The sequence below is a fragment of the Camellia sinensis genome, chromosome 11, assembly GCF_055761805.1.
Source record: "Camellia sinensis isolate YWXY chromosome 11, ASM5576180v1, whole genome shotgun sequence".
Lineage (NCBI taxonomy): Eukaryota > Viridiplantae > Streptophyta > Magnoliopsida > Ericales > Theaceae > Camellia > Camellia sinensis.
Genome location: NC_138971.1, coordinates 67,132,797 through 67,144,915, shown reverse-complemented (window position 1 = coordinate 67,144,915; position 12,119 = coordinate 67,132,797). Strand labels below are relative to the sequence as shown.

The 12,119-nt window shown below is 34.2% G+C and overlaps 1 protein-coding gene across 1 annotated transcript; it reads right to left on the bottom strand.

The window, feature by feature from the left end:
- Positions 1–3,627: 3,627 nt before the first annotated feature.
- Positions 3,628–11,200, bottom strand: NUDX25 (nudix hydrolase homolog 25). The gene is made up of 6 exons (XM_028201458.2): positions 10,965–11,200; positions 8,083–8,133; positions 7,154–7,246; positions 5,814–5,908; positions 3,974–4,085; positions 3,628–3,890 (listed from the first exon to the last, which is right to left on the bottom strand). Exons 1-6 carry the CDS (start codon positions 11,028–11,030, stop codon positions 3,786–3,788), a joined length of 522 nt encoding a protein of 173 aa, XP_028057259.1. The 5' UTR covers positions 11,031–11,200; the 3' UTR covers positions 3,628–3,785.
- Between the last annotated feature and the right edge of the window lie 919 nt (positions 11,201–12,119).

Below are 12,119 nucleotides of genomic sequence, written 5' to 3'. Positions count from 1 at the left end.
CAACTTACCCCTCCTTATCATCAAACAGCTCAAAGGAATGGCAAAATTTGATTTACAAACCATCAATTGATGCAATTTCATTGCATGATGGCCTATGAACCAAAGGGTGCAAGTTCAATAAATATAACAAATAAAGACTCTTAAACCTCCTCCCTATCATGGATTAATCAAAGGAAGTGGTTGACAATGACTCTTGAACCGTTTACATCACTAGCAAGTATGAAACGATTCAAGACCCAAGGGTTCAATTAATGTCCGATTAAACCCAACCAAGTTATTATCTTGCATCATTTTTAGTCTTCAATTTTATTACTTCATTTTAATTACCAACCATTCCTTAGTAATTTAAGTCCAAAGATGAATTTTAAGTCCGCTAATGGAAAGAAGAATCAAACCAAAAGTTGTTTTAGACATGAGAGAAGTTTCATGCCGTTGGTAATGAACCCTCAAAGGGATTAAACCATTAAGCATAGGACCTCAATCTCATGCTTTAAACAAACAACTAGTTTGAACCAACTTTCAAAGCAAAGCAAAAGCCAAGAAAGGAGAGAGGTTGCATAAGTGAATAAAGGTTATCACAAGTATGGAAAGCCATAAATAAGTGCTATCAATTCAAATAGGATGGTGGCTAAGGCCTAGACCACCAAACCTATGTGGACAATTACACTACAAGTATGCAATACAAAGCTAAAATGCAATGAACACTAAAAAACAATCCTAAAACAATGCTAAATAAGTCCTAAATCATATTGGAATTAAGATAAAAATAGCTAGAACAATAAGTTAAAACATGGAGCATCTTAGGCTAGAAAGCAAGACACAACGAAGGGAGGCTAACCCCTCTAATTTTGGACTTCAAAACAACATTATAGCCACTAAAAAAGCTCTAAAAATCAATGTTTAAAAGCTCAAAAAAAGATAGTGTAAAGGTGGGAAACACAAGGGTAAATGCTAGAGAAGCAAGGTGGAAAGAGAGGTAAACTACCCCTCCACCCTTTAAGGCCTTAAACCACAAGTTTCAGCCCAAAATTACAGAGTTTAAACAGTCCAAACACAATAGAAAAACAGTAGGAAAAAAATAGGAAAATAGCAAACAAAACCAAGGAAACAAGCGAAGCCTTATACCTCTTGAAGAGGAGAGCACTTCCAAGCAACAATGCAACACAAACACACCCTCAAGAGCTCAAAGATGGCTCAAAAGTAACTCAACTCAAAGATGGTAAGGTTTAGTTTAGAGTGTATAGGCAAAAGGTCAAGAAATTTGCAAGAGAGAGAGAGAGAGAATTGTAGAGAGAGAAAATAATTTGCTCTAAAATTTTCTAACCTTGAAAGCAAGAGGGGAGGTCCTCTATATATAGAAAAACATCACACTCCCTCAGAAATATCAATACATACAAGTGTAAGAAAGTTCATGCATCTCATACAAGTGTAAGAAAGTGCATGCATCTGTGCCAATAGCTGGCACAGCTGGCAAAAAAATATCTGCAAAACACAATTGTGGTCGACAGGCCACTAATGGTGGCCGACAGCCAAAGGTTGTGACCGGCAGGTCACAAGGGTCTACAGGCTTGAAGAACTCTGGTTTTGGTCCAAAACAAGGCAAGAGGTGTGTAGGGTTTGAAAGGTTCAAAGCTGTGGTGTTCCGCTGAGGACTTCCGAGCACTCAACAAGTATACACACATTCATCATTGGGTGTGCAAGTGGTGACGTCCAAGTCGTAAGGGCGGTCAAAAATGGATTGTCTACAAATATTTATTCAAATTTTATTATATCTTCAATTTTCTCACTTATTTGTTTAAATTTATCTGTTCAATTTTCTTATTTGTTCAATTTTAACAAATTTTATCTGTTGAAATTCAAATATGTTTATATGTTTATATTATTTGTTTATATGTTTTTTTCAATCTGTTTCATCATCAACAACAACAATAACAACAACAATAACTACCAAATAAATAAATAAAAATACATAGATCACAGTAAGGGTGTATTGAATAGAAAAAGGGAAGTAGATCTGTTCAATTTGTTAAATAGATCTGAGCCTTTCTGTTCAATGTTTTTCTCAAAAATTTATCTGTTCAACTACAAGAAAAAACAAAAAACAAAAAACAAATTGTAGATAGATCTGAGGAAATGGATCTACACATATCTGTTGATTTACATAGATCTGATTATGGTTTTGATTTACACAGATCTAGATCTTGATCATCGATCGATCTGTGTAGAGAACAGGAGAGCAGCAGAAGAGGAGATCTGAAAATGAGAGAAGCTGAGAAAGAGAAGAGAAGATAGCGAAATCAATAGGGCAACCAACTTCTCCAGCATCTTCAATCTTGCCACAATTTCCACCATCTCTACAACAACACCAAAAATTCAAAACCCTAGAAAAATTATATATACATATACAGATTTATATATAGAAAGAGAGAATGGGAGACCTTGAGGGACGTCTTCGGTGTGGTAGAGAGATTTGTGGATGTCCATGGTGTAGTCGATGTTGTGGTGGCCATGGTTGGTAGCTATGGTGGTGTTTGGCAATGGAGGTGGCGATGGTAGTAGATGAGAGTTAGAGAAAGAGTAGTGGTGGAGCTCAGGGTTAGGTTTATAGCGAAGGTTCAAAGTTAGGGTTTCGATGATGGTTTCTAACTCAGATTTGGAAGGATGGTGGTGGTGGTATGAGGGGAGAACGGTGGTGTCAGAAACGAAGATGTCGGAGATGAATGGAGAGAGAGAGAGAGAGAGAGAGAGAGAGAGAGAGATCTTTCTCCTCTTCCGTTTCTTGCCATTTTCTCAGACTTTCTAGGCCCTAAAAAATTCCTATACAGCTCCCGAACACTCTGTAATAGAAACCGCTAACATACACACACACACACTCTCTCTCTCTCTCTCTCTGAGAGATCTACACGAGAGTCAAGAGTAGCCTGCTAAGTTAGAGGTTCATCAATGACAGTTTCATCTTCTTTAACCTTGATCCTTTTCTAGATCTGTTTGACAAGCTACGAATTTGGATCTCACTATGGAAAAGGGCTGTGGAACGAGGCAACGAAGAAGAAACGACGGTAGAGGAGAGAGAGAGAGAGAGATTGTTTGGAAATGAGGCAGAGTCTGCCATGTATATGATATTAATAGGAATATTTTGATCATTTTGTCTAAGCTTGCCTTTTTAGACAAAGTATTCTAACGCTTAGACTTTTGGCCAACAAAATTGAAAATTGAATTTATAGGCCAAAATGCCCAAAGAAAAAAACTATAAAAGAAAAAAAATTCTACTTCCTGTATATGTTGTGTGGTGCATGACATTTAGACGGGGCATCATATTCAAAACCATAAATGCCTAAATACAACAGCAACAACCTTCATAATCATACTAGCTTGTCTCTTTTTTAGATAATCAAAAAATTTCAACTTATAACTATTTTAGTTCACAAGTTGTAAACAAAACAAAAGCTACTCCAACCAGTTCTTGCACAAATTCCCAAAATAAAATAAGTTATAAGCAGCTTCAAAAATGCACCCAAAGGGCCAATATCTTTCTACTTTTATATCATTCCCCCCCAAGAGGACACTTCAATTTCTCATTTGAGAGCAAACATCATTGCAGTCAAAATCACAAAAAAGACCTGAGACTTTGCACAAACATTTTATTACATTTATAAGCAAGTACCAATTCTTAAGAGGCCATTAAAAGCCATCTCTCTTTACAAAGAGCAAAGTAAAATTCTACATTCCAAATGAGAAAATTGAGTTAGCAACATGAAGAAAGCTGCAAACCACCTCCGCGATGTTCACCATTTTGCTGATTGACATTTAGCAGCTTTGCCACTTTCAGTGAAGTAAGGACTGAAGGTTCTTAAAACTTCCTCGTATGTTGGCCTCTTGTAGTCTACTGCCTGTAATCGGTCACATCCAATGTCCAAGTAAGCCTTTTAAACAAACACGGTGAGCGACGAATCTATAATTATTTGCAGCGTACCTGCTCAATAACTTCTTCAGGGCTTGCCCATTTCCACTCGGAGAATTCGGGGTCCGCTTCGCCACTTGCTAAGTTGACCTCTCTATCATCTTTTGTAAATCTCATAAGAAACCTGTCAATTGCCAAATTCTTTCTAATGCTAGAAGATAACAAGCAAGAAATTCTATACGAACTATTCCATTCAATGGCAGACAATATAAGAATAGATGCATAACAACCAACAAATAATGACACTAATCTACATATTTAATGATAGGAAAATGATTTACAATCAAAGAATTTAGCAAGACTGACCAAGTACATACCCTTAAAAGGAATTGAATGAAACCAAATGTCAAGTATAGAGAGCTATGCAGATAATATAAATTTTACTTGTTGACAGATCAAAATAGGTTCTTTTCTAGAAAAATTTGCCAAGGTAGTGGCATTCTACACTAAATATTTAAATTTCAAAATTTCATAACATCAATTGTATCCTAAAAAGCACACAAGTGACATGTTCGTGTTGGACACCAACACTCGTCGGACATTTCCCGACACATATCTGACACTCGTCAAAACATGTCATTTGTTTTAAATTTTTTTAGACCCAGACACTGCACGTCTATCGCTCAAACACGTGTCCATCGATTACACAAACATAAAACTAATTTAATAATTTGAACAAAATAACTTAGGATACAATAATAAAAGAAAAATAATGTAAATTTATAGAAATTAGTGTAATATTGCAATTCTTTAATGTGTTTGAATGATATAATAAATTAGTGTAACATATAATAAATATATAAAACTATATATCCCCTAGGTGTCATGTCGTGTCCTGCATTTTCAAAAATTGTCGTGTCGGCATGTCCATGTTGTATTTGTGTCGTGTCGCATGTCCGTGTTTCTAGTTTGTATCTCAATTATATCTTTGAATTTAGAACCTTGGCTGTCATGTGAAATAGTGAAAATTGTTGCTGGGTTAATATCAACCCAACACTTCCATCAGTGACCAACGCTGTCATCCTAAAGAAAAAATATACAAAGCAATAACTTCACAATGGACAAGTTTCCTCTAAGTTTCCGACTCCATATAAGGAGAAACAAGCATTGTGCAGATCAATGTGATGTGCAGCCAAGTAACTAGTCTGCGCTATACTTCACCGCCGAAAACTCAGGAAAAGGATAAAAATAAGATCATATCCTCCTTTTTCCTTTTGTTCGTGATTCAGTTGCACTACAACTTCCAATACAAGCACACAAAATTTACTCCGGTTTCCACTCCATGACAGAATGATGTTATGTCATCAACCCTTTGAGGGAAGAGTATCAAGCATTGATTCAATGAAATCCAACAACCTTCTTAACTACAGACTCTGGCTTTGATGAACAGTAATCAAAATACATGCTCTTATAATATTTTTCATAACATATGTGAAAATGGCATTTCAATTTCCTCAACTCAAATAAAGTTTATTTTCTTCTAATAGATAATACATCAAAACTCACAACATCCTATGATCACATTGATCGATAAAGAAAAGTTGAGTCAAGGAGAGAAGAATGGAGAAGCAAGTATCTGAAAAAATAGGATGAGAAGCAAAAAAGACGAGCAACGGAAGATAAAATGGAGTGCATTATGCATTTTATATTAAGATTTGGATGACATTATTTCATTTGATACACCACCATAAGGCCAGGGATAAAACTCATGGAACAAGTCATAGATTCTTATAGTCATTTGCTAATTATAAATGATCAAGTAATATTTATCAATTAGGCACATTAGTGTTTCACAAACAGTACATCTACATTCTACACAGTAACAAAAGGGAAATATGTTCGTTGTACTCACCACTTCTGCGCCTGCCCATGCCACTCACCTCCCCAAAGACGATTGACTTTGGCCTTCACAGCTGGTGGAAAGTCATAAGTCAACCATTTTGGAACCTGTCAGTTACAACCTTATTAGGTGTTTTAATTAAAAAATATTTTTTTGTTTTTGTTAAAGGTGCTAAATAAATTTCGAAAACTAGGACTGCCAAACCACATTAATTGCTTTGGACAATATTCAAGGTTTACATATACTATGGTCTACGTTTTCCCTCTCTTTTTAACGAAGTTATACTACAATCTGAATTCACTGGTATTTAACTCAGAAAGCTTCTTTATTCTGTACAAATCAACCTTGATTTCCTTCCTTTTCTTCTATATATTGTTTCTTTTCAAACATGACTAATAAAATCATATTAGATAATATGATGTTTAAACAAAAGTATGACATTGTTATAACTAAAGTTATACGCAATCATTGACCGAACCATTCAGATAGACGCATCTAACAGTTGATATTTTATAACATACAAAATGAATCATTGAAACTTCCAAACAGGTGCCACTCTATAGCGGTGTCATACTCAGGGACACGTCACATAGTGCGTCCTTTTATTTAATTAATTTGTTTACAAGGGATATGCCGGGAGTGCAATGGGGACACACCAACTTTTTTTTCCCCCATCTTTAGTGCTTTTGACGAATGTTGGATGTTGGATGTTGATTATTCTCAAATTTAAATAATTAATAGATCATCCATAAAAAAAGAAAAACAATAAGAGTTAACGTAAGCCTGGTTTTTTTTTTTTTTTTTTTTTCTTCTTTCTAATAGATATGTTGAATTAGTGTCAGTTTTTGTATAATTTTGATTGCTTGTGGACGTAATATTAATCTATATAGCAAATAAAAATATTTTTTAATTGTTGTGTCCCATGTCTATGTTTGTGCCCATGTTCATTTTTTTTAGAGACAAACTAAGTGATTATTATTACTCCAATCTATACAAGCACTCAGACAGAAGGTATGATGACATCAATGTCCTATATTGTATGCCCTACTCACTTAGGCCTCGTTTGGGAACAGGTTAATTTAGTAACTTTTTTGGCTATTTGGCTAAAAAGGTAGGTAAAAAAAACTTGTATGTTTGGGATGACTTTTTGGCTAATTACGAAAAGATGTGCAAAAAGTAGAGAGAAAAGAGAATCTTTAACTTTTTGGTATGGGTTGTTGGCTTTTTGGCTAATTTAGTAACTTTTTGGCTAATTGGCTAAAATAGCCTCTTGCCAAACGAGACCTTAGTATGCACTTTGGAATTGAAATAACAATAAAAGAGCATGATTGAATTTTCAATTTTGACCAAACCTCAGAAATTATTTCGGCAGACACTATCCCAGTTTCTTCTTGCAATTCCCTAATTGCTGCAGACTTTGGCTCTTCCCCTTCTTCAATCCCACCCTAACCTCGACAAAAAATGAACAACAAAGAAAGTCAAAACATGTAGACAGTCTGAAAAGATGAGCTGTGAAGGCCAGAAAGTTATTAAAATGTGAAACCAAATTTATTGAAATGGACCATTAAAAGTCAAAGTAACTCAAGCAAGGCGGTGAGGTACTCCATGTGAACAAAGAAAAACATCTCCTAAGCATCTAGGAAAGTGCAAGTTCAGTGAGCCCCCAAAACAAGGTTTATCACATTGCAAGTATATATTCACATGAAATGACTTGTACGACAAATGAATAAGGAATAATATGCTCAATAACAGGAAGAAAATTATGTTACAGCTCGGCAGGCCTAGTTTTTAACTCAACAATTACCGCCACAGGGATGGCTGTTGTGGACAATCTGTAGGTAAACCAGGTGGTAGTGTTTTCCATCTACACGAGCCTAAGACTCAACTACTACTGGATTTTTCCATGCAAAATCAAACTGTTGAGATATTTTTATCTTTTGAAAAATATAGGGGTGCTTAAACCACATAGCAAAGGTCCGTGGGTTGAAAATCAGTAATATAGAGGGGAAATGAATAGATGATCCCTTTGACCTCACCATTTTTGTTGCCTGCAGGAAATATTATATCATGATAAGATTTATTTAAGAAAGTTCAGGTGTTAATAGGTTTATCCTTCAATTAACACAAGACTTATATCATCTACTCAAGAATGTCATGTAACAGGAGTCTAGGCAAAGCAGGATATAAACCTTTTCCTAAATCAAGTGAATTGTGACATGTTCAAACCGAAAAATCATTTCGTTATCGCAAAAAAAGGAAGAAAACAGAATAGTGGCATCACCTGAGGCATCTGCCATGCTCCTGGAACATTCAATCTAGAAGCCACAAAAATCTGCAAGTAAATCAAAGAGGATTACCGTTTATTCACATGCATCCACATCACGGAAACAGTAAAAAGGAGAGAACGGGAGCAGAAGGAGGAGGAGGTAGAACACTTGTTTATGAACAAAGAAAGTAAAATTTACTTCACATCCCTATTTTCACTGATCCAGCATCCCAGATATAATTAAAAAAAAGTACTCATAAAAATGTGTAACAAATGCATGAAATGAATCAAAGAAAAAAGTTAACACATCCAAGGAACAAATATGCATATTTTTTCAGTGTCCCATCATACAGTTTACACGGCCAAATTTGAATTTTTTTCTGACTTTATAAAACATAAGTACATTTTAGTATCCTAATCATTCAAATAATTTTACACCATCTAATTTACATCATCATCATCATCATCATAATGTTGAAGCTAATGTTTCCAATATTTGTTGCCAGTAATCAGCTATTGAGTATTGGTATCTCTCTCTCTCTGGGCCGATCTAACCCATAGTCCATTCTGTCCATCGCCCAAGGCCCCACTTTTTTAAAAGGTCTTGGATTTCTTAGTTATTTGATGTCTGGCCAGAAAAAAGATATCCTTGTCCCAAAGGCTAATAAATAAAAAAACCATTGTCAAAAGGTATAGTAAAAAGAAACCCCTCCCTGTCCAAAGGTTCCCAATAGAACATCCATATAAAATAAAATAAAATAAAATAATTCCTTATTATCCGCAAGTCATCAATAGTAAAGGCTTAAAAAATAAATAAATAAATAAAAATTAAAATAAAATAAAATTTGTCCAAAGGACCAATAAAAAAACAAAATTTAACTTTCAAAAAATAATAATAATCTCCCTGTCCTAAGGCCCCTAGTAATAAAGGTTGTGATTGTGAATAAGCTCGAATTTTAGTTACAAGAATAGAAGAGAAAATTGAATTTTACATTAAAGATAAAAATATTTAAATATAAAAGACCTCCTATTGAGATTTTGCCCAAGGCCTCGTCAATTTGTTTTCCAATTTTTCGTTGTATGGTTGAACTTGGGAAATACTTCAGCAATACTGAAATTGAATGACAGGAACTTATATAAGCAAGCGAATATAGGTGCTTCGTAGATATATTCATTTAAGCTACTATATAGGCATGTATATGAGCGAGTATATTGTGCGCGCGCACACACACATATTGTTGAGCTTATCTCAAGTTCAAATATCAACTCGAGAGAACTCAAGGAGCCCGTGGAGCCACCATGGGTCCCGTTTTGATAATCTGAACCGTAGATAGAGAAACACACATATATATGTACAGTTCAGCTGTACCAAACCAAACTAAATTAGGCCTTTGTTTCACACACACATATGTATATGTTTGTACATACATAGAATGACATGCAGAAGAAGAAGGGAAAAAAAAAACCTAATTTTAGTTTCTATAAGGTTGTGTTTGGTTGGAGAATTTAACGATGGAAATGGAATGGGAAAGGAACATAGAAAGAATAGAAGAAAGAATTTATAGGATTTGAATTCTAAGCTATGTTGGGTTGAGTTGGGATATAGAGAAAGAAAAGAGCCTGAGACAATGTTTGGTTGGGAGATTTAGAGAGGGATTTGAAAAGGAAAAAGGAAAAGATGAGTGAAATTTTTTCATTTTTCTTTCCAAATTCCTCCCCAAATCCCCAACCAAACACAACCTAAGTAAACCCAAAAGGCAAAAAGTGGAATTGTATTTTCATCTCACTTTCTTTTTCTATGTATTTTCCATTATAACCAAACCAAACAAAAAGTGAGCTTACATTTCTTTTTCTATTTCCATTTCTCTCTACAAATCCTTCAACCAAACGGAGCCTAAATGAATTTCATGTAAAACATTTTACAAATAACCAATCTCTCAACATGCTTAAAACACTTCAAACATATCCCAAAACCAACATCTGTTTCCCATATTTTTGCCAGAAATTATCCACCCAGAACTTTTTCAAAAATTATACTCTTGCTTTGATTGAAAGTCACCGAGAATTCATACAACCACCAAGGCCTCCACATGTGAATTCTTAAAAATAAAAATAATAATTACAGAACAATCTGAAAATTTTAAAAATTATCAAATTATAGGCTGCACAGCTTCTAGGATTTTTTTTAAAAAATTTTATTGGCACTGGGTGTCTAGATCAAAATCCTATTAATCTCGGTAAGGAGTTTCCCGCAATTGTATTACGGTTAATTCAAGAATTTTTTCCAAGTTCGATGACTCTAAAGAATTATTAACACTAAAAGGTTCCGATCTCGGCCTTAGAAGAGTATGCTTCTAAAATTTTACATGCAAATTCATCATAAAGAGAACCCAAAAAAAAAAAAAAAAAAAAAAAAGTTTGCATAAATTACACTTCTCCCTTTTACTACACATCAAATCCCACTTTAGTCACTTATCGTAACCAAAATTTAAAAAAATACCATAAAAATACGCTGAGTTTAAAAAAGAAAAAGACAAAAAAAATTGTAATTTTACCCTAAAAAATGCTACAGGGCCACATGATAATTTCCACTAACAAATTTAACATCAAAATAATGCGGCACTCACATTGTAAAGCGATTTCTTATTCTTTTATTTTTAAAAACAACAGAAAAATGAAATTTGAAGTAAATATAGGGATGCAAAGTGCAATTAACCCAAACAGTTGACAAAGGCTGTAAAGACAGAACAGGTGAGAAACAGAGTGTCTAGTTGAAATCTGGAAACAAAATTGAAGGGTTTATCTGCGTCTTGGAACTCCAATACAAAACAGCTAGACTCAAAATTTAGAAGCTCGAGAGAGAGAGAGAGAGAGAGAAGAGAAGGTTGTAGAATTACCTGATCGTCGGCGTTGATGAGGCAGACTCCAACGTTGGGACGATAACCAGCTGGAAGGTCCTCCATTGTTCTCTCTCACTATCAGAGAGAAAAAAAAGTCAGAACTCAAGAGAGAGAAAGAGAGAGATTGTGATGCGATCACTATCAGAATGTGAACAAAGTCATATATATACAGTGTGCGAGAGAGAGAATAAGTTGAGCGGCTTGGAGTAGCTTTACGTCGCTTATCCTGCGCACCCCTCCTTTTCTTGGGTTTTTGGATACATTGGTCCGAATTTTCGGACTCGAATAATTCAAATATTTTAAAATGATATCATTTTGAGTATAAAATGATATCATTTTGATACATTCAAGCCATTTAAATCATATAAATTCATACCACCAAAAAAAATTTCTTTTGGGTATTAGCGTATCTCACCTTTTCAGATAATTATTTAGTAATTTAAAAATATAAACATGTAATATTTTTTAATATTATAATTAATAGAGAAAATAGATGGATAGATATTGTATTAATAATTAGAGAATATAATAAATATATTAAATAATAATTAATTAAAGAGTAGAAACACATAATAATTCAAAAATATTAAATAATTTTCCCTCCTTTTCAGTTACAACTTGCATGGATTCCAGTAGGTTTAGTAAATTATTAAAATAATTACAACGAGCAAATATACATAGTGCTCAACCTTACCCTCTTATCATGGTCCCTCACCTTAATGATTAATAAACTTTTGAAGTTACAAAAATTTGACATAAAAGTCAACTTAGTACCCTTTATAATTTCATTAGTAATTCTTACCCTTTCACACCATGATGCCTTTAATTTCCTAAAATTATTAGAAGAAAATTTAGTGTTATTATCTTAAAATTGTAAAAAAATTATATTTTTTTTTAAACATTAAGAGAGGTTTGTGTAATTAATTAGGGCTGAGCAAGAAATCCGTAAAATCCGTAATCCGATCCAGTCCAGTCCAATCCGATAGGTTTGGATTGGTTTTTTAAATCCGCGGTTCGGTTCCGGATTGAAGAATTAAAAATCCGTAGTACACGGATTGGTTCTGGATTGAACCCCACGGTTCTGGATTGGAACCGATCCGGACCGTATACAAATAGTATATATTTTTATTATACATCCTCCCCATAGTATAT